The sequence below is a fragment of the Phocoena sinus genome, chromosome 7 (genome assembly GCF_008692025.1).
Source record: "Phocoena sinus isolate mPhoSin1 chromosome 7, mPhoSin1.pri, whole genome shotgun sequence".
NCBI classification, from domain to species: domain Eukaryota; kingdom Metazoa; phylum Chordata; class Mammalia; order Artiodactyla; family Phocoenidae; genus Phocoena; species Phocoena sinus.
In genome coordinates, this window is record NC_045769.1 from 25700131 (window position 1) to 25724605 (window position 24475).

At 35.3% G+C, this 24475-nt stretch overlaps 1 protein-coding gene across 1 annotated transcript in view; it reads left to right on the plus strand.

Annotated features, from left to right (window-relative positions):
- ERBB4 (erb-b2 receptor tyrosine kinase 4) overlaps window positions 1-23961 on the plus strand; it is a 1120642-nt gene extending 1096681 nt beyond the window's left edge. The window contains exons 26-28 of the mRNA XM_032638162.1: window positions 18776-18823; window positions 19627-19924; window positions 22782-23961. Of these exons, the coding sequence (XP_032494053.1) occupies window positions 18776-18823; window positions 19627-19924; window positions 22782-22960 (525 nt within the window). The 3' untranslated portion in view covers window positions 22961-23961. The remainder of the gene's footprint in view (window positions 1-18775; window positions 18824-19626; window positions 19925-22781) is intronic.
- The last annotated feature ends 514 nt before the right edge of the window (window positions 23962-24475 follow it).

The window sequence follows — 24475 nt, forward strand, 5'->3', positions numbered from 1 at the left end:
CAGTGTGGTTTGCCCTTGATCCAAGTATATAGATCACTCTTAGTAATTTGTACCACTGAGCTGCCCACTGTAGTATGAGGTGACATGTAAGTAGTTATATATTCATAGAGGGCCAGAGCTGGGGTCTTAAAGACCTTCTAGTACAAACACTTTCATCTTACAGTTTGTAAACTGATACTAGGAAAGGTAAAAGCCAGAGCTCTGTGTCCTTTACTTTGAAGGGAGAGGTGGGAAGCCATGCTCTGATCTCTCACATCTAACATTTAACCCTCTATTGGTTCTATCTGCTTTTTTACTGGTCCAAACCCTGGACATCTTGATTTTGACTTCAAGTCTAATGAGATTTAGCATCAATTGGTTTAAAAGGCTCCTGCTGGGAGTGCAATGAGAGGCCTGCTGCTGTTTTGCCTCCTCTGTTTATTCTCCTGTGAGACTCCCTGTAATCAAGAGTTAATGGTTTGGAGGATCAAATGGAACTGATAGAGCCAAAATCGAAACGAAAAACAGGGAGAACAACGTCAGTGTTGGGACTCAGTAATTACATGCTTGAAGATAAAAGGATCCTTACAAGTTTTACAAATGTTTCAAAGTTTCAAACACAAACTTAAATATAACTATCACTTATTGATCACATATTTGTGTGTTAGGTTCTGCTCTGAGCTTTTGCATTTATTACCCTAAATCTTCACAACAAGGGTAAGCTGAATTTACTGTTTACATTTTACAGAGGCAGAAACAGAGAGGCAAGGCCTTTTGCTGAGACTTCCAGCGTGTATGGTAAAAAGGGAGATTTGAACACAGACCTGTCTTGTCTACAGTCTAAACTTTAACACCCACCCCTCACTTGGTAAAAGGAACATGGAAAATCAATATATCATCTCTGAAAAATAATAAACAACATATAAATAAAAGCCTATTAAAGCCATTAAGAACAATGCTATTGAAGTTATTTATTGACATGAAAAGATGCCAATAATATATAGTTTTAATGAAAATGCTTCAAGGTAGTATATACAATATGATCTAACATCAAATATTATGCATCTAAATATTAACAGTGATTATTTATGGCTGCATGGCTTTTATTTCCTACTTTCTGTTAATATGTATTCTATGATTTTTCTAAAATATGAATGTAGTGCTTGTAAAAAATAAATTGTTAAAAGAAACAATTAAATTTTGTAAATTGACCATTCAAAAAAAAGCCTAATAATTACTCAAACTATTAAAACACAGTTAGTACAGATTTCTTATTTCTTTAATTTTTAAAAAAAATATTTGGGACAATCTTTATGAAACCTTTTTTTACTTTAGCCTACTATTTTGAAAAGTACCCTCACCCCTTCTTACCCTCTGAGGATTCAAAGTCCACTACAAGCAATACATTATAAAAACAGAGTCACTTTCATTCCTGGAATATTCACAAAAATAAGAGATAGCAGAATAATGCTTTAAAGTTTACAAAGAACTTTGACATAGGAGGCATTTTATTTTCACAGCAGAATCCCAAGGACACAGTAATTGAAATCCCTGACTTGGTAACTTGGTTGAGAACTTGGTAACTCAAGAACCAAACCAGTATCAGGCCCTCTGACTCCAAAATGAGTGACTCATCTATTAAATAATGATTCATCTGAAAGAGCTTGTTGACATCATTGTTTGCTGCTTCTTCATGGGTACTAGAATTGGACGCTGCCAAACAGGCCGTGCAACACAGAGACAACAGGGACCACAGAAATATGGCTTGTTTAAGGAGAGTCTAGTGTTAAAGAAACATTTCAGTGATCTTTATGAAGTTATTTTACACTTGAGCAATTGTCAGCTAGCTTAAGAAGCCTTTTTAAACAATCAAAGAGGCTTCTTCCCTTCTTTGTTCAAAAGTGCTAAAGAAGAAAATCAGAGCTAGGGAAGGAAACAAAGAGGAGGGAGGGGCCACTTAGAGACTTAGATCTGGAATGTTAATGAATGTTTTATCTAAATCATTTAGATGGTTATTTTCTAGTATTATTGCCACAAGATTCCCAGCTCTGCTGTACATTTATGGGAAACATCTCATCAAGAAGCCTATTCTTTACTGTATTAGACCTGGAGAGCACAACTGTGAGTTTCTTTACCCTTTACACAATAGAATGGGGAGGTTATCATCAACTTTCTATTCATATTTTGTGAAGGTTATTTAACTTATGTATGTCTGTATTTATTTATTTATTTTGACAAATCCATCTTTGTCTGCCAAATCTCCCTGTTCAGGCCAGCTTGCTCTGATGATTACTCCTGCAAAGGCTTAAGAGAGAGATGTTCTATTTCCTTCTCAATAAGGATTAATGGCATTTGGGGAGGTTCAGAATATCCTTTGATTGCTCCGTAAAACGGATTGGAGAAGATGGTCGTGGGTAGCGGGGAGTGGGCTCGCTCATCAGCTTTCCTTTGTGCACTTTCTGCCTTTGACACACCCTCATCACAAGCATCTTGTGTTTTGGTCCCTTTTGCCATTCACCTGCCCAGATGAAAAGTTCCATTTTTCCCTTTGGAATTCTGACACATGGGAGTGTTCTCAAGAGAGGGTAATGTGTGCTCTGTAGTTTTCACTCAGACACTGTAAATGAATGACTATGGACCAGCCTCTCATTACACTTGAGCAAAGGCTGAATTGAGAGAGGAGTAGACCACTGTGGAAAAAGTTGCAAATACTGTGACGGTATCTCTTGCTGTAAAATATTTCTATGTTGTGATGAAAGAAGTACTGTAAATCAGAGAGGGGAAGAAATTAGAAGTTTAATTCACAAGCAATTTCATTTGCTTTGTCCAACGAGAATTATAGACATAGTTTAGTAAAATCCATACTTTTGTTGTTGTTGTATCAATACTTCAATTTTTTTTAACATCTTTATTGGGGTACAATTGTTTTTACAATGGTGTGTTAATTTCTGCTGTATAACAAAGTGAATCAACTATACATGTACATATATCCTCATATCTCCTCCCTCTTGGTCTCCCTCCCTCCCACCCTCCCTATCCCACTTCTCTAGGTGGTCACAGAGCACGGAGCTGATCTCCCTGTGCTATGTGGCTGCTTCCCACTAGCTATCTGTGTTACATTTGGTAGTGTATATATGTCCATGCCACTCTCTCACTTTGTCCCAGCTTACCCTTCCCCCTCCCTGTGTCCTCAAGTCCCTTCTCTACGTCTCCATCTTTATTCCTGTCCTGCCCCTACGTTCTTCAGAACCCTTTTTTCTTTTTTAGAATTCCACATATATGTGCTAGCATATGGTATTTGTTTTTCTCTTTCTGACCTTACTTCACTCTGTATGACAGACTCTAGGTCCATCCAACTCACTACAAATAACTCAATTTCATTTCTTTTTATGGTTGAATAATATTCATTGTATATATGTGCCACATCTTCTTTACCCATTCATCTGTCGATGGACACTTAGGTTGCTTCCATGCCCTGGCTATTGTAAATAGAACTGCAATGAACATTGTGGTACGTGACTCTTTTTGAATTATGATTTTGTCAGGGTATATGCCCAGTAGTGGGATTCCTGGGTTGTAGTAACATCCATACTTAATTGTTTTCCCTCTCTGGAAGACAATAATAATGTTTAAAATTCTTTGCATATTGGAGACATTGAAATGTACGTTATTCAGATTCATTTGGAGTTTGGTATAATTTCTTCTTATTTAGAGCCAGGTACTGTAGTTCTGTGTTACAGAGACCAAGCTATTGGCTACTCCTGAGTTTAAATGGACTAAAACTCATTCTTTTACTCCTAATGATCACATATATTTTTAAGAATATGAGATGACTCACAGAATACATAATAATAAGTGACAAACTATTATCACTTATTATGTGCCAGGTAACATATTAACTGTATAATATTTATTAGTTTATTTAATCTCATGAAAACCCTATGAGATATTTACTATTATTATCACGTTTTGTACATGGCGAAATTGAGCCATGGATATTAAATGACAGAACAGGTAACCTGGCTCTGTATTCCTAGAGGCCATACTCTTCACCACAATGATGCATTGCTTCTCATTCTGCTGCTGACCACTTTTTTTTGTTTGTTTTTGCTGTTTTATCATTGCCAATAAGTTCAGTACTCAGTTCTTTAAAAATGATATGAATAGGGCTTCCCTGGTGGCGCAGTGGTTGAGAGTCCGCCTGCCGATGCTGGGGACACGGGTTCGTGCCCAGGTCCGGGAAGATCCCACATGCGGAGCGGCTGGGTCCGTGAGCCATGGCCGCTGAACCTGCGCGTCTGGAGCCTGTGCTCCGCAATGGGAGAGGCCAAAACAGTGAGAGGCCTGCGTAACGCAAAAAAAAAAAAAAAAAGAGATGAATACATTAGTAAATCTTTTTAATTATCATTAAATTCCTCATAACTGTTAATTTCAATCTTTAAGGAACTATCTGAATAGTCTTACTAGTAGCTGCTTATTCACTAATTCAGGACTCAAAAATTTTCACTTACCTCACTCAAATAGCTGATTATTTCAGGCATGTATCGAAGAGCATCTATTTATTCAATCATTTATTCATTGATCAAACACTTATTAAGGTGTCTACTATGTATCTAATCCCATGGTTGCCCATTAGAGGCACATCCAGTCCTGCCCTCAAGAAATTTGCAGATAAGTAGCTAGGCAATAAATGCAATGAGAAAAATGTTACAATAGGGGCAAACAGAATGCATCTGGGGTCATCTGAACAAGTTGGTTTTTTAAGAGGGAAGTGACAAGGCCAGCTTTGCTTCTAGTGAGAAAATGTGTGACTGCTTTTTAAAATGTGAACTATAACAAAGACTGATTCTCTCCTGAGTCAAAGGAGACTGCATGAGAAGTTGACGTAAGTGATGGTTCAAACATGTCTTACATTACTATGTGCTTCTCTTAACGTGCCAGCTTTCCCTGAAAACATCAGCGATAGTAAAGTAGTGTTTGAACTCTCCTACCCTGTTTGGTGGAGAAAGAATTCCTATGTCTGTGTTCCTAGTTCCAATAGCACTTTAGTGAAAACTTCCTTTGGGGCTTCTGGTATTTAGAAACTCAAGTTGGTTGGGGTGGACCCTGGAAATTTAATATAATAACAAACAACCCTTTATTTATTGTGCTTCCTTCCTCCCTTCTGGAGGCGGATGATGTAGCATTTTTAAAAATTTTATTTGTAGGCTGCTAAATATTTTATGAATGTTCACCTGACCATATGCTTAGGATGAGCTTGCTACTTGTTTTTGCTCTTCTCTTGACCAGAATTTCCAAGCAGGAAAATATGAAGGCATTTCAAAACAAATAATTCACAACCTGAGGTTACATCAAGCTCTCTTGGAAGTATCTTCTCCTCTGCAATAATTGACATTCAGTATGCTTCTGTATGGCAACAGACTGGATTAAAATCCTAAAAGTGCTGTCAGTGTGCTGATTTTATTTCTAATTGCTCTCACCTGAGCTTTTGGTTACCTATCTTTCAATAAGAATTTAAGAGATCAGTCATAAGAATGATCCAAACATCCTCTTCTCATGCATTGTTTTTGGCAAAATCTGAGCTGCTAGGTATATTTTTAATATTTAGATAAGTAAATTTGGGAGAAAGAAGAGAGATACTAATACAATTATTTAAGGAGCTTGCATCCTAAAGGATAACACATATGAAATAGATACAGTTTGTAAAACTCTTGGATATATACTTACAAATAAAAAGAGTAAAGGTTCCTATGAGAGCCTGGGATGTTTAGCGTTTAAGACTTATGGCATGAAAGACAACCAACCACAGTCTACTTTTTTGATTATGTTCATAAGATCAAGTATTAATATTTATTTTGTCAGACATAGCTGCACCTTGTCTTAATACCTTCTTTAGAAATGATAAATAATAATTGTGCTAGTACATAATAAAGGACAAAGTGGCCTGGAAAATAAACTAGGGGCTTTTCTTGTCTGTCTAGTACTTTTTTTGTTGGTTTGTTTGGTAGACCTTGGGAAAAAAGCCTGGAGTAGACAATATGTGGAAAAATCTAATCTATTTTATTTTCCCCAACTCCAAGTCATTTATCAAATTATTTCAGATTGCAAATCTAAGCACTTTTCTGTAACTTAGCTACTCTCTTTCCAGACATGTCTTTCTTAAAAGTGTTTAGCATACATTTAATATCTATAAAATGCTTCAAATCTTAACTTATTAAAGAGGTGACACATAGGAATTCTCTCTCCACCAAACAGAGTAGGAGAGTTCAAACATTCTTATATTACTATGTGCTTCTCTTAATGTGCCAGCTTTCCCTGAAAACATCAGCGATAGCAGGGAAGAAAAAAATTTAATCTAAGTGCACATTCTGGACTGAGGACTTCTTGGCCTGTTGACAATGCCTCAGCATGAATTCTGAGACATTTATTATGAGGAGTCTGTCTGGATGTGTAGAAATGTTCAAGAAAATCAAGGCCAACCCATGTTCTCTAGAGATGGGAATTTCTAATGTTGGACTTCCCTTGACTCTAGCACCCTCATCATCTAAAGAAAACAAAAGTAATGAAGTTTTTATTTCAATTCATCATAATCTCTACTGTTAGGTCATTCAGTTAATTCATTTTAGCAGCTTAAGGAATTTATTATTGAACATTTATATGCACCTTTCTGTGTCTAAGCGCTGAAAGATCTCTGAAGGTCTTGCTTTGATTTACTGCTGTACTAAGAAAAGCATATCATTATTTTTTATTTTCAAAGAAATGTTCTATGATTACTTTAAATGATGTACTAATCTCTCTCTCTCTCTCTCTCTCTCTCTCTATATATATATATATATATACATATATATATTCACTGAAAACTTATAAATTATTTTTTATTTGTATCAGTAACACCAATTCTTTTTTGACAGTTGTTTCAAATGACATGTGATACTAAATTTGCGAAATGAACTCTATCATCACACAGATAAAAAAATAGGTAGATGTTTGCATACTTTTATTCTAGTATACAAGAAACATATGCTTGCTTGGTTTGCAGCATTTGGTATGGTGTTGTATGAGTGTTACTTGGACAAGGCAGCATTCAGCTGTATTTTCTTTTGATTACTAGAAAAAAAATATCATGGTGCACATTTATATAACACGATTTTTTTCAAAGATATTTACCATGAACATGAACTTATAAAAACTCATAAAGCGGGCAGACAGACATTATTATTTCCATTTTACAAATATGGGCACTAAGCTTTGAGGAAAATTTATCTACAGTGGCAGAGCTATTGGGTGGCAGTTCTCTTCCCTAATCAAGTGCTCTTCTCATGTAGCTTCTTCCTTTCCTAGACATTTAGAATTTAATCCATTTATAACTTTGATCTTCTATACTATTAGCCATTATTATTCTAAAAGCCTTTTGAAACATTTAAAATGACTCTTCCCTATAGGTGCTGTGATATGCACAGAAATATAGGTGGGTGGTATGTACCACTTAAAATGGATATTGTAGTGATTTTGTGTTTGATCTTATGGGTCAAAACTACATTCCTCCCATCCGCCTACAGGCAATTTATCCTCAGGGTTTGTCTATGTCCTGTTGTTCTTACTTAACAATTTATATTCTTCAGGATAAAGCAGAAAGGCTGAGCTTCCTAGACCTACAAAGCATTAGGAAATACATAGATGTCTCAACATAGATGTCTCAAGTGAGTGTTGTCATACTAGTGATAGAATGTTTGAAGCTTATAACTAGATGTGAAATATCCATTCATCTGTAACCATTCATTATTTGTAAAAATACCTTTTTTTGCCATTAGAATTAAGATTTTAAACAATGCCTCCAGAAATAGTACCTAATTGACAGGAAGAATGAGTGTACTAGATAAGATATAATATTCAGATAATTGTATTGGGATTCAATTTCAACTTAGGGACTCACCCCTGAGTATCTGCAGAATAAGATGTGTGTAATATATAATTTAAGGAATGCTAAATCCTTTATTCTTTAAAACATATCCCACTTCCTGGCTGAAGGCCCTGAGATTCTCATTAATAAAGCCAAACTTTGGGTTTAAATATCTTTCCATCTAACCATCCTTTGATTCAATATACTTTTACTGAACATTCACCATGTCCATGTCCCTGCCTGTACTAAGTATCAAGGATATAATGGTAAATTTAAGTAAGGTCCTCTTCTAAATAGGCTCACAGTCTAAGAAAGAAGACATAGCAATGAAGTAAATAAACAATTATAATATGGTTGCTAAATTATTCATATGGGGCACAGAATAGGTTCTGGATGATATTTTTGAATCAAAAACTAAATGTAATCAGGGCAATGATAACATTCCAAGGAATTAATATGTAATCAAGGCAAAAAAGCTAGAAAGAGCATTGAGGAAACAGCTGGAGCCTGGGCAGAGACTGGAGGTGACAAAGGTAATGGACCATGGGAGGAACTGCCAGCACTTTGTTTGACTGGAGGCATAGGAGAAGAGAGCAGAGAGGTGAAACTGGAGAAATTGGCAGTAACCATAGCTACCAAAAGCTTTCAGTGCCACAAGAAATTGAGACTTGTTTTGACTTGAGGCAAGAAGGGGTCTTGTAGGTTTTTAAGCAGGGGGATGAAATGTGAATATTAGATTGGAGTAAAAGGAAAGACAAAGATCAAGGAGATCAACTAGAAAACTATTACAGTAGTCTGTCAAGAAATTAGGTCATCATTAAGTTCATCACGTGTGCTGTGCCTGTTTTCCCTAGAGAGTCCTGGTATACGTCTATTATCCTGGCTTAATTATTAATAGCACTTTCTTTTATCCTCAAAATCTCCATTTAGAATGATAAATTATATGGCACCTTAAAACCACAACTAAAATAGTATCAATGAGGATGGAGAAAATGGTTGGATTCTTGAGGTATTAAGATGTTTAAATGGGTAGACTTTGGATGCTTATGAAGGGTGAGATAGAGGTGAAGTCAAAGATGACACTGAGTTATTTAACTTACACAAGTAGATAAATTGTTGATACCATTCACCAAACAAAAAATATAAGAGAATTCCATTTAGTGTCAGGAGAGGAGGTTTTCATTTCAGTTTTGAAAATGTGACTTTTGAAAAACCATGGAACATTCCAGTAGAGATGTCAGGTCAGCAGTTAATTATGTGAGTACACACTGGTACTCAATAGTTCAGTGTTACTTGAGGTGGGGCTATTATGATCTACTACCACCAATTTGAGAAAATTTCCCCAAATTAATCAGACTACATGGATGCCCTCTGGCCTAACTACAGCCCAGTCCCCCAGAAGAGGATAAGGCTGTAGATAAGAGAGGAGGTTTTGGTGTGTAAGTTACTGACTCAGAATGTTGCATCTTCTATGGGAGGGATGTTATGGTCCCATTTCTTATAGAACCAGGACAAGAATCAGTGGTCTCTGGAGTCTGTCAGGGAGGAGTAAAAAATCATTGGCTTGAAATTGAAAAGGAAATGTAGAAATTCAGACTTCATTGCTGTAGAGTTTCACCTGGCTTGCCCCTGACTAAGCTGTGCAGACATAATCTAAGGATACCAAGCAGATTGATTTTTGTTTCTTAGTAAACCATAAAAATATTTTTCTAATTGGGCCCATTGATTTTTGCTTGTTAGTAACTAGCTGCGTGACCTTGAGGAAAGTCGCTTGCCATCTCTATTACCATAGCTGAAAATAGGGAGAAAGCGATTGGGTGATCTCTGGCATCCATGTCAGATTTAAATTAGACTGTCCAGTTTCTGGTCTATTATATTTATTTTCCTTCTTCATATTTTTTATTAAACTGTTAGCCATTTTAGAACTTGAAAGGAAACTATTATGACCATGGTTCTGCTAATCTAGGTTGACTTTGACAGCAAACGGTCTTAAATAGGAAACTAAGAAGTATTGGTCATTTTTTATTTTAGGAAATTCCAAAGTGGTTCACAAATAGATGCAGGAATTCTTTATATATTTTTTCTTCTTTCTTTTTATATGCAGGAAAATCAAATTTGGGGGATTTTTGAAAATGGTAAAAACTCCTTAGACTATGGGCAACAAGTAGCTCTCGGGGAGAGGTTTTTTTTCTTGGGGTACTGCCTTTAATCTGATATTCATTTTGGCTCAGAACAATTGTAAATAGCAGCCAGCTTCTGTGAAATGTAACTGGTGTTTGCTCTGGGCTGATGGGAGAGCCATGTGCTGTTTGCTCTGTTAGTAGCTGTACCCAAGTATGCACAGTACATTATTCAGATCAGCTCGTACAAACCAGATGTCCTAATTCCAGGTGGACTGTTAGAAATCTTTTTATGTACAGCAACAGCTGTGCCACCTGCTAGCTTAAAGAGCAGTAGTTGGACAAATCAACCATTATAACCAATCACTTTTTGTCTGGTGAACAGTTTGCATAAACTAGCATAACAAGATATATCCAACCTAATCCACACTGAAATGATAGGAACACTGAAAGTGTTATCTGTATTTTGGTAAATTGTTTGCTTGTTACCAACACCTATCATTTAAGACACTGAATAAAATCTACATACCAAAATTAGATTTATAAAATTTGCAATTCTGTTTTCTATATTATTTGTTTTCCATCTCCTAACACACAAACTATGCCCTTCATATTTTTTACATTCTCACACACAGATTGCTCTAAATACTGTCATTGTTATTTTGAATGTATAATAAAACTTCCAGAGCTTGGATTATTGCTAAAGAGGAGGTTGAAATATAAAGTATTTCACTGTTGCTTATTATTTGCAAGTAAATAGAATAACTCCGAATAACCACTAAACAAACATTTCCAAGTAGAACTTTTGTAAACGGTATTTCAGTGAACACGATTCATTTGCTGATAAATAATATCCACATGTGAAAAACAGTGGAAACAAAGCAAAGACAAGCCCACAAATGGGCTAACAACCTGTAAAAGAAAATGTGTTAGTTTGAATGACTTAAATAAAACTTTGTTATCTTGTTTTAAGCAATTAATTTTCTTAATGTGTACATGAATACATATATACACATGTGCACATGTGTGCAGACACACACACACAAACACACAAATTGTGATTTAAGTAAGTCTTTACTAATAGTATAAAAGGAAACCTATTATACCCAGGCCAAGACTTAGCATTTCAAATTCTAAAGTAATGGCATTCATGACACTCAGAGTGTCTGTAACTTTGTTTGTTTGTTTGTTTTCATTTTGCCCTATAGATCAGCAGTCCCCAACCTTTTCGGCACCAGGGACCGGTTTTGTGGAAGATAATTCTTCCACGGACCGGGTACGGGGGCGATGGTTTAGGCGGTAATTCGAGCCACGGGGAACCATGGGCAGGCAGATGAAGCTTCACTCACTCGTCCGCCGCTCATCTCTTGCTGTGCGGCCTGATTTCTAACAGGCCACAGACCGGTACCGGTCCGCGGCCCGGGGGTTGAGGACCCCGGCTATAGATTACTTAATTTTTAAACTATTTCTGTATTTCCCAAACATTATCTAATTACACAGATAGAGATAAATACTATGAAAGTGAAAATATGTCAACTGACAATAAGCATATGTATAATTACTGGCTTTTATAGCTAGAATGTTTAAATAATATTTTCTCTCTACATGGAGGCTAATCTGTTTTGTAAGTAAAGTATCATTTTAATCAACACTGCTTTTAATCAAATGATATAAGGACAGCTTTTATTTATAGTACTTAATATTAGGGTATCCCTTTTGTCTAATAAACATATAGCCTATTCAATAAGAAAAAAAATGATGTATATTTGTCTTATAACCAAAGCTTCATTAAATTCACTTTAAGAATATATCAGTATATATTTCAACTGTAAATAAATGCCATCACAGTTTAAGGCAAATGCTTTTGACTCTATTGAGGAAAATATTTTTTTCTGAAAAACATCAAATTTACCTCCAAAACTCTAAAACTGACTTTTTATCATTTATTAATGCCAATTTGAGGCTGTAAGTATAATGGGATGTACATTAAGGGGAGACTCAGGGAATCTTGTTTCTAGTACTGTTGCTAACTAGTTGTGTGATTTGAAAAATTAACCTAACGTCTTAGAGCATCAGTGTATCCATCAGTAGAATGGAAAATTTAAATTATGAAACTTCAATTCAAAATTTTATCTTCATTGGTCACATCCAAATGTGGTCTTGCCTCCCAAGAGCATAATCATATGTTGCATATAGTCTAAGGTATTTCACAGATACTCCATTTAGAGAAAAGGGACAAAAGAAAAAAATAATTAATATACTTTAAAAAAATTTATGTGAGAAAAGTTTATAAGATGCCTTTGCTTTAATGCTAATCACATTTTACAATATTTAGCAATCAATGGTATGGGCTTCATGCAGAATATTCATTTTACATACATATAATTTGATAGTTGGAAGGGATCTTTCCCATTACCTGTTTTATAGCCCCATTCTTCTTTTCAGAGCTAAATAAACTGAGGGTTCAAGAGATTAAGGAATTTGTTAAAAGTCACATGGTTTAATGACAAAAAGTTCAAGAATGTAACCCTAGAGGTAGAAGGACCTCATGTGGCTGCTTGCTCCATGTCTATGGTATTTTCGTCTTCAAAACTTGCCTGACCTCAATGCATTTTTCATGTACTAAGAAGTCTTCACTAAATAATCCTCATGATATTGGGATAAAAAACAATCAAGCACAGAGACAGATAACTTTTGGATGTACTTGAAGAATTAGAGTACCTAAGAATTTGGACACAGTAAAGGCTTAATGATTTCATTTAGACTCAAACAGAGATAGTGCAATTGAACTAGATGTTCTCAAGGATGAGTTTAAAAATTAGGAAAAATAGCTGTGTACTCTGTAACTGAAAAGAACTGTCGCAATATGTTTAAGGAACCCCCTGGAAGTTCTCCTTTTTAGATTTCTAGCTACATATGTCAACTAGTAGCTAAGTGATAATTAGGAAAATGTTCAGATATTACAACATGCTTGTGAAAAGAAATGTAAACAAAATAAAGAGGCAAAAGAAATGCAAAAGAAAGTTGCCAGAACTAAAAACAAAAATACATTTAGAACTTGCACCCAGGATGAAGAGATATAAATTCTACATGATTACTAACCTCAAGAAAGGTGACAGAATTCTTATTGCTTACCTTGAATGAAGCTAAGGAATGTTGGCACTAATGTAAAATCACATTTCTTTATATCCTTTCTTTTTTGACTGTGCTAATAATGTTCTTCAACTTCATCATGTAATATGAACACACTTAAAACCGAAAGGTATGAAGTGAGGAGTTTTCAGCTCCCATTTTGTTGACTCATCTAGCCATGAATATTTTAAGAAGGAATATCTTCTTGTTCTACTAATATTTGGAAAGGCTATAGGGAACTGCTGCCTGGGGTTACAATAGCTTACTTACCCTTAGTGGAGTAAGAAGAGGAATTTATTGACTAAGTCCTGGACTAGGAACAATAAATCCATAAGCAAGAGTGCTGTCATGGAAGATCTTTGTGCTCTCCCATTATGTCAAACCATCTCCTCCTGCTTCAAGGTTGGTTTTTGCTCTTGTCCAGGTAAGAGATATATATATATATATATATATGTGTGTGTGTGTGTGTGTGTGTGTATTCTTCCCTAACAGTCATTTTTTGTTGATCTAAAACCATAATGTGTGTATGTATATATATATATATATCTTCTATTAGCACTTAACATTCTACTTTTAGTTCCTTTTCTGTTTAAGTCCTTGTAGTAAATTAAAATGTAAGTAAGATGGGAGGGGCAACATTGTAATGCATTTTCAGTATTTTATAACTAAGGCTAGTTAATTTCTCAAATTTCTCCTTCAGATTCTTTTCTCATAAGAAAGGGAAACCATGAAATCTTATTTGAGAGAAGAGTTGAGGCATTATGCAGGGACAGAGGGAGGGCAAACAAAATAGAAATGCTAAAGTCAAAATCTACATGTGGCATAATAAAAAGATGTAGGATTCAGAGAGCTGCCAGTGGCTGTGTGTGTGCGTGGGAAAGACTTTTAACTTCCTTGAGGCTCAGTTTTCTTATCTTCAAAATAGGAGTCATAATTTTAATAATCATATTTACCTTGAAAGGTCATATGAATAAATAAAACCTAAAATATTCTAGTCTGTGGTATATGGTAGGTATACAATGCATGTTGGTTTCCCTTGCTATTTCTCAATTTTCCTAAGAGAAGTAATATATTCATCTGTGAAAGAGTAGACTTTATAATTAAGTTCTAGGGTTAGTGAAAAGTGAACAAAGAATGAAAGCACAAGTTAATACTACTTCAGGTGGGGCATAGGGTCATTATTATTATTTTATTTATTTATTATAATTTTATATCATTATAATATATTTTTATTTATTATTACATTATCATTATTAACCTTTTTGTGTGTGTAAAAACAAAGCTTTTTTTAAAGTAGCATCTCACGTAATCAAACTAAATAAATAAATGAGTACATTAATAAATAAACACGTATCTAAAGAGACAAAAGGCGTTTTGTGTAACATATGTGTTCACACATATGCGTGTGTGTGTGAGCCAGCTGCCTAGATGCAATAGGCTTCCCCAGTTCTTACTGGTTTGGGGAATATGAACACATTTTGCTTATTTCTTCTGGTTGCCTTATGGAAAATGAAGATTCAAAATCCAGATGTCTCAAACGCTGGTATATTGAACTTAGTTGTAAAAAAGATATAGAGGTATAACCATACATCAGGAATTGTACATAACGAAAGAAAATGAAAAAAAATTTATCTATCTGCTACCTGACCTGTGAAATGTGAAAATGCCCATCAGAGTGTTAAGGATATATTCCAAGGAGGATAAAAAATTGAGAACCCTTAATAATTGCTATGTGGAAGTGTCTAGGTAATATATCAGTGCTGGTGGATTAGCACCGTCTTATAGAGACATGTGCCATTTTAGTTAAAAGGATTTAGAGTGATTCTTGGCCCTAGAAACTTTAATCCTATAGTTAATATTACAAGTAACAATTATCTGAAGATTAAAAACAACTCTCTCTCATTAAGCACATGTTTAATTTAGGTAGAAGTTAGGCATTAAGCATGTATTTTTGTTTGTCTCCTAAGAAGATACATTTGTATAATATTTAGAAAAATATCACAGGACACAATTCATCTAGTTAACAATTAAAAATTTCCCAGGAATAATATAAAATAAATATGTTTTAATTAATACAATAAATATGAGAAATGCAATACATGTAGTAAGACAAAGGTTCAAATGTTTATCATTCAATTGAAAAGTAAATTTTAGGACGTGATGTATCTAAAAGTGCACTTAATACTGTATTTGATGTATTTGTTGACATTTGTCTTCTCTATAACCCCTGGCATTTGGGTCCGAGTTAATCATACAGTGTCCCAGTGATTGTGGCCACAAATTAAACTTGACTCTCTTCATCACCCTTACATATTTCCCCACCAGGAGCAAGCTCCAGATCACCTGCCAGTTCATAGCCCACCTCTTTCTATCTTTGTCCTGCTGACAGTAAATCCCCTCACCAGTTAATTGAACAGATGTACCCAGTGCTGCTTCCTGAAGATCGTCAAAGCTGGGCTTTGACAGACAGCAGAAAGTGGCACAATAAAAAAAAAAAAATGAAAGCCTTTTAACTGAGAGCACTGCTTTGTTCTGCTTAGAACGTTAAGGTCACTGCAGCTCATTCTGATTGTGGGGATCTTAATTTTTACTCAACCAATTTACTTGCAGCTGTCATTCTTTCCAATATTAAAAGTTCAGCTTTTCAAGCGTGGGGAACTGGGGGATGGTTGTGTGGGGAAAGAGAAGAGCTTGTTACAAACTAAAAACAGCAGAAACAAGTAAAATCTGGCTTGGCTCTCAAGTACAAAAAGTTATTTTCAAAGCCTATAAATTATGACATAGTGATTAACATGTAATTTAAATATATTTAAACAACAATTATATCACATTTCCAGCCCAGCTAATTGGCCTCACAGATGTTCCCTTGTAGCTGCATTGCCCTTCCAGGGAGATATGAATGAGGTGCTTTTTATCATGGAAAACGGAAAAAAGGCAAATGGAAAAAATGGAAACAGAAACATAAAAAGCAGCCAGTAACCCTAAAAACAATGAATGCTAAGGGAATTTTGTTTAGCTTTTTTTCCATTTTAATGCTGAAAACTAGAAAAAGCATGAAGACACTCCTATTACTGTGATGGTCTCTGGCAGTGTGTCTAGATACAGAGTTGGCAGGTTGCTGACTGAAAGACTTGTCAAAGCAAGGACGGTGGATCCATTCTAATAAAGCATGGCTGCACTTTGTGTCTTGGAACAGACTGACTACAAGAGATCTAGTTATTTTTAATACAACACCTTTACAATTGAAGGCGGTCTAGCCCAGAAAATGAATATAGATAATAAAGTATTTCCTGATGAAGAATGACTTGTGAGTTATTCTTTTGATCATTTATCTCTCAAGTTTTATAAAATGTTAATTGTGCATCAGGCAGTGCTGTTTCCTCAGCCGTAATTCTAATCGAACATTACCCAGTATAGCAACTCTTGCAAAAGAAGAGGTCAAAGGAACACTGATGATTATGAATATTTTGGAATGCCTTGCCTTTTAATATCTAATCATGAAATTGAAATAAATTCACTCCAGCCTCACCTTTCTCTTACCTTTTCTTTTAATAATCTCAGGTAATGTTTGATAGTACAATGTAAATTACAAAAGGCCACTGGACATGCCTCTCCTAGTTTATCATGGTATCTCCAGCATCTACCGTAATTCCTGTGCTTTCACTGTAGCAATTTAATAAATATTTGCTAAATGCTTGCCAAATAATCCAGGTTTAATGATAGGGTAAGGCCAAGGTTGTAATATGATAAAGTTCCAGCAGGCAGGTGTCATATTTTTGTACCAGCCCTCTGTTTTACATATCACTGGACTGTATGGAAAATTTATTTCTCAAATTTTATGAACAAATGAATTTTATTTTATGACAGTCTAAAAGGTAGCAAAATGTACCTATATTTAAGGTGCTATGGAAGACAAGTAGGCATTTTAAAATGCTTCTTTGATGAGAAGCCTTGGCAATTTGATTGCTTGACTTTAAACATTTGACTTAGCAGGTGTGAACATTTAAATTTCATATATTCTCTACATTTGTATAATAGTGCAGAGCTTAAAAAGTTCATCTATATATAATATTGTACTTTATCTTCATTAAGAATAAGAGAGGCCAAGGATGAAAATGAGGGTCCGAGATATTTCACGATTGACCATATCACTTGTAATTGGGACTGGAGCTTGGAGCTTCTAACATACCATACAACAATCTGTCTATTGTACAAAAGCACCTCCTATGCAGTGCATATTAAATATATCTAACTTTCCATGTCATAGTCTTCAGTGTGTTGTTAGTTATGTTATTAGAGAAGAAAAGAGATAAATATTTTCTATGCCATCATGTAAGTGACTCAGTTATGGACAGAGTTTAAATGTAAATTCAGTGTAGGGGTTCAGAGCTTGTCCCTTGATTCGTCCAGCAGGCTAAGTGAATTAAGGAAAACTATATTATCTAGTTGTTATTAATTTGTATTAAACGGTTAATCTCCATGGGACCATGTTCTTAGATTAGTCTATGAATCTCTAAATTATAAAAATGTTGATCTGGAATAAGATTTAGCCCTGTTTCACAGATGTTTCAAGATGTTGTCTTTCAGGTTTATTTTAGTCATCTCTGTTCAGTTAAATCCAGAAAGTAGAGAATGCAAAGTTCATAAAATCAACTGTTTTTATTTGCATTATTCATTATTTCCAGTGCTAAGAAAAGTGCCTGGTGCATACATAGACCATGGTTTCTCAAGAAATGTGTTTAATAAATGATTGATATTATATATATATATATATATATATATATATATATATATATAATTTTTAGCTAGGAAACAGAGGTTGTGTTCATACATCCCCTGTACTTACCATAAGGAACGTTGTCCTTAATATTTTATCATATTTTTATATTGACTTTTATTTAACCCATAGGCTAGAGTTTTAAGCCATAAGACTGTCTTTTTTTATTAATTGCAATCTAATTTCAACTGATTCTAAATACATAAAATTAATGTACGCAAAGCATGTTTCCAGTAAAGAAACGATTTTCCAAGATTTTCTGCTTTTTGTTCACTTAAAAAAAAAAGACTGATGAGAAAATATTATGTACCTTTTTATAAAAGAGGCTAAGAAGTGGACCCTTTGCTGAAATGGTGAAAAATAAATGTAACTTGATAGCAAAAATTATTCCAGGCAAGTTGAAGTCCACCTCTATCTCCTTTTAGATAAGTTTCTTCCTATGAGAGGAAAGTTAATGCTCTGGTATGTGGCCATTCCAGTTATTTAACGTGTAACAAAGGAAAGGGTTCCGCATTTACAGCTCAAGTTAATTTACTGTTTTTCCCTTTCTTCCAGGGTTAATCAGAAGAACATTTATTGTCAACTTTATTTTTAATCCATTTAAAATTTTACTTTTTCTATATAATTCTCCTTTACAGGGATTGAATTAAAATATTCAACATCCTCAGAAAATATAAATAAACTTGCTTGTCGTCAGAGTGCATAAAATTTTACTGTTTAGCAAACGTCACTGTTGTGCATGTTTTCCCCTTTGGTTCATACAACTCATGTGGCTTTTCTTTTTTTTTTTTTTGTGTTGTTTTTTGGTTTTTTTTCATTCATGTTACCTCTTATTACATCCATCATTCCATTTTTCTTTCCTATTAGAGTGAAATTGGACACAGCCCTCCTCCTGCCTACACCCCCATGTCAGGAGTAAGTATTTCACAATCAACCTTCATCTTTTAGGATTTTTGGTCTTTGCTTATCATGTTTCCTCTCTTGCCTCTCCATAATTTCCTCATTTTGCCTTTGCCAACAGTGAGTTAAGAATTTACTATAGATTGTGTACCTGCCTATGTAGATATGTTTTATCTCAGTAGATAATCCAGAGTTGAGATATCATGCATCAACAGTAGCTTTTGATTTTTATCTGAAGAATTTACCTGGGCTCATACATCATGCTTCTGGGTAAAGAGGTTATCTTTACTTCCACGATTATAGGTCTTGGGCTAAAAAGTCAGAATCTCAGTGGTGATTCTCTAGTTAGATACTAGAGACTCAGAGTCACAGTAACCACAGACTAGAAGGCAATAAGGAAACATCACCATTCAAGCTGCATCACTGTACTTCTGTCCTTAATGGCAACTGCCTATAGTTAATGACATTGCCATTTGTCTTGAAGATTCACTTTGGATTTTTACATTAAAAATAGGCAGTTGTGGGATAGGAACATGAAATACTTTTTATTAGATCATGTGTTAGGTGGTTAGTAAAATTAAAATATATATTTCCAAAATGTTTTCCCACAATTGATTTATTTTATAAGAAAAATTGGAATTTTAGGTGTTTCTAGTCTAATTCAAACTCATTGACTATTAGGGGGGAAAACTCAATTAAGAAACTCTGACTTTACTCTGAAAGACAAACTTCCATATTCTTTTGGTTATTAACATCCATATTTTTGACAGCTATTCCTAACAATACCTTTGGTCCAAATGTGTTTCTACTATTGACAGAACCAGTTTGTGTACCGAGATGGGGGTTTTGCTGCAGAACAAGGAGTGCCCATGCCCTATAGGGCCACCACCAGCACGATCCCAGAAGCCCCAGTTGCTCAGGGGGCTACCGCCGAGATTTTTGATGACTCCTGCTGTAACGGCACCTTACGCAAGTCCGTGGCACCCCACGTCCAAGAGGACAGCAGCACGCAGAGGTACAGCGCTGACCCCACAGTGTTTGCCCCAGAACGGAGCCCACGAGGAGAGCTGGATGAAGAAGGTTACATGACCCCTATGCGAGACAAACCCAAACAAGGTACAAGCAGAATGTTCAGAAATGATTGCCACTCGACATTTGTCTCTATCAAAATAAGCAAAGTATGGAAGGGAAATTGCCAAACTATCTGCCTATGTAAAATGTGTGATCCACAAAAGGCTTAGGCTGCTGCTATTCCTAGTAAGCTTTCTGAATCAAAAGCGTCCACATCATCTAGGGGCTTTTTTAGAAACCAGAATCTCAGGCCCCACTTGAATAGGAATCTGCATTTTAACAAGATCCCCAGGTGATTTTTATGCATAATCAAGCTTGAGAAGCACTGAGCTAAACATATCTTTATTGGAATATTTGAATGAGGTAGCATATCACAAGATTTCAGAACCCTTACTCCATTGGACTTATTGTGGAGATCATAAAGACTGATGTTGTTGGTAAAAATGTCCAAAGCTTTCAATGGCACCAATAAAAGACTTGATTGATGCATTAAAATGGTGTCATTTAATGACCTAGTTTATTATAAGAAATTATGACTTTTTGTATGATACATTTCAAAAATTAAAGTTCTGACCCTGCATATACTTATATGTATACCATCACATCTTGAAAATATTCATAGCTTGTGCCTTTACAAAGAACAGAAGTAACTTTACAAAGTTAGTAGTAGAAATGTTAAACACCCAAATCAGATAACATTTCAGTTTGAGAAAGCCTCTTTCCTTTTATGTTAACAGCATCAGAAAAAGAAGATGGATGATTGTTATTAAAAACCGGTGACTGTTTCTTAGAGTCTTCTAAGTGTCACAGTAAACTGTATTTTAAGACTCTGAATAAAGGCCCATTGTCTCACTTAATATGCAGTTATATTCACTTTTATAGTATGCAATTAAGGGATGCCTAAATACATATTGTCAATAACCTATTAAAATATATCCACCTCTATATGTATGAAAGTATTACTGTAACGAAGAATTGGATGTTGACAGTAGCCCAATAGTGACACAAATGTAGGTTTTGAGAAGATTTGACAGATGCCTAAAAGTGAAATCCTCTCTGGGAAGATTCTCAACTCAACCATAAAATTATTCCTATCTACAGAACTACATGGCTATACAAATTTGCATCAGGACAATAGATAAGCAGATTGCTTTGAGAAAAGGTAACTCGAACCTTCTAAGAGAAAGGCAAGTCAGTCTGTGTAGACTCACTGTAGACCATCCCCAGATTTTATTTCTGAGTACTAAACTAAGAGACCCACATTTATGTAGAACTCTAGCCCAGTTCTCAGTAGAGACTTTTAGTATAGACATTCCTATACTTTCCATTAAGAAGTTTCAGGACTCTGATAAGAAAATCCAATTCTGACTCCCTTATAGGTATTTTTCATATATTTTTCTTAAAATGACAGTAGCTTTGAGAACCATTCAAATTAAAACTTATGATGAAGTGTAAAGTTCAGCCTCCTCCTGTAGGGGCAATAGTGAAAACAGTGCAGTAGAACAAGATTATTCCAACAGGAGTTAGGGAATTTGAATTCTAGTTCAAAACAAATTATATCCTTCATACATCATTTAATCTCAATTTTCTGTGCTATAATGCTGGAAGAATACACCTTGCACTTCCTTTTTCACAGGGATTGTAAAAAGGGATGAAATAATAGTGATCTTGTAAATTATTGAACTGTAATCTGTGTGTATGATGGTGGGATATTCAATTACTGTCTTTTAACTTGCACATGACGCTAAATAGTTAACTATATCCAGTAGGCCTATATCCAGGAAAAATAACCCTGGGTTGATGAGATTTTTCTCTCTACATGTCGGGTTTATTATAGGGGATAGAAAGTTTGTTTCAGGATGGTAGCATCTCAACAAACAGTTATGGCCCTCTCCCTACCCCAACACCAAAGTAGGAATAGCTAAAGTGTCATTTTTGTGCATATATTTAAAAAAGAGGGTCTACTATATATGTGTATATATGTCCTATATATATGCTTATACTATAAACATAGGAATAGAATTAAACATGAGGAGAGCAGCATTAATTAGCAGTATTTTTGAAAATTCTAGCCCAGTATCTATTCTAGCCAATACCTATTTATTAGACTGAATCATGCAAAATAGCTGCTATATGGACTAGCTTCAACCTACAAAATAGCAATTTCATATGATTCAAACTAATAATTTGCTATTTTATGATTATGATTAGCTATTGGAAATAAATGTTACAATTATATTTATTGTTAAGCATATATTTTGTCAAGCAAGTCAATATAGAGGCATGTTAGATATCTATATTATTTGATTAGTTGAGTCTTTTCCTTAGATGTTTTCTTTCCTGTGTGGTAAATCTTCTGAGGGAACATCTGTAATCAAATCATTGTTACCTATGCAGACATTCTAAGCAAATTATGTAGACTAAAAACTACTTTTATTTCACTTCATCCATTTATCTTGACATGGAGTTAATCTGTAGACATTTTGATCTTCCAATATTCTTTAAAAATTCTCATTTCTCCATATTTAAAATCTATTTTAACCTTGATAGTTTGTCTTATCTTCCAAACATAAATTACCACACTTTTAGAAAATAGAAGCATTTAAACAACTGGCCCCCATAAGATAGGAGAGACAAATGCAAGGCAGAAAGAAAGAAAAACAATCTAGGGGACAGGGACTCTGACCTGGCCTTGTTGGTGCCTTGTTTTGTCACTAACGTTTTTGCCCACTTACTCCTCTTTCATATGATAGTAGTAATCAACAAAAAATTATTGTGAAAAATTCCTGAAATATGTGAGCTTTATTGTCCTTGGAAAAAGAAGCTAACCCATTTGTATAACCATGGTCTGATTAACATTTTCCAGAAAGTAGATGTTACTGATACTTTTGTATTACATCAGAATACCTGAACCCTGTGGAGGAGAACCCTTTTGTTTCTCGGAGGAAAATGGAGACCTTCCAAGCTTGGATAATCCTGAATATCACAGTGCTTCCCATGGTCCACCCCCAAGGCAGGGATGAGTATGGGAATGAGCCACTGTACCTCAACACCGTTGCCAACACCTTGGGGAAACGCTGAATACTGAAGAACAACGTACTGTCTGTGCCAGAAAAGGCCAAGAAAGCATTCGACAACCCTGACTACTGGAACCACAGCCTGCCACCTCGGAGCACCCCTCAGCACCCAGACTACCTGCAGGAGTACAGCACAAAATATTTTTATAAACAAAATGGAAGGATCCGGCCTATTGTGGCAGAGAATCCTGAATACCTCTCTGAGTCTCACTGAAGCCAGGCACTGTGCTGCCTCCTCCACCCTACAGACACCGGAATACTGTGGTGTAAGCTCAGCAGTGGTTTTCAGGTGGAGAGAGACGCCCGCTACAGTTTCCCCGCTGCCTCTCTTTCTCTTGTGGTCTTCCCTCTACTCTCAAGGCCAGTAGTTCTGACACTTCCCAGTGGAAGATATCAAGATGCAATGATAGTTATGTGCTTATCTAACTTGAACATTAGAAGGGAAGGACTGAAAGAGAAAGACAGGAGGAATCACACTGTTTCTTCATTTCTCTGCATGGGTTGGTCAGGAGACTGGAACAGCTAGAGAAGGACCAGCAAATATGAGACAATACTGCCTGCTGTCAAACTAGTTCCCAACTTTTTTTTTACATTGTTTCTTTGCCTGCCTGCTGCCTTCCTTCCTTCCTTCCTTCCTTCCTTCCTTCCTTCCTTCCTGTATTTCAATGCACATGCTTGAAAGACCCAAGCTGCAGGACCCGATGTGTACATTTTCAGCATCCCTGGAATCCTAATGATGTTTCCAGAAGAACAAAATGATAACCTTTTTTATAATGTATGATAGTAACTAAGATTGAAAATCCAATCTCTTTCTCAGACAGTTTCAATCTTGACAAGCAAGAATGACCAACTCAGCTTTCATGAGTTTTGAATCTTCATCAAAGTTATAACTAGTAATTATGTTTGGAGAGCTCTTTTGTTTTTTCTTAATTTTGTTTTGCTTTGATCTGTCTCTTCATACTACTTTCTCCCCTCTTTTCAGCTTTAATTTATAATTGCAAACATTTTTCCATCAAACCTTCTTAGGTGTTGCTATAAATTGAAAGAATTTTAAAAAGAAATATTTTAATATGGTGAAATGGCCACTGTTTTAAATATGCAGTCTTTAGAATTAGAAGGGGAAGCCAAGATATTAGTCAAATGTAACATCAAATCTTACTTTTGTGTTTTACACTATTGAATATGTATCCCTGCCCAATCCTTTACATTCTTCAACATTTTCTTCCCTTCTATGAATGACAGTACTTGATAGGCAGTTGGTAATGTTAAGAGTAGAAGGGAAACTAAGAGACAGTTCTGTGTGGTTCATGAAAACTACTGACACTTTCAGGGGTGATCCAATGGGGAATCCATTGAACTGGAAGAAACACACTGGATTGGGTATGTCTACTTGGCAGATACTCAGAAATGTAGTTTGCACTTAAGCTATAATTTTATTTGTTCTCTTTCTGAACTCCATTTTGGATTTTGAATGAAGCAATATGGAAGCAACCAGCAAAATAATTCATTTAAGTACTTT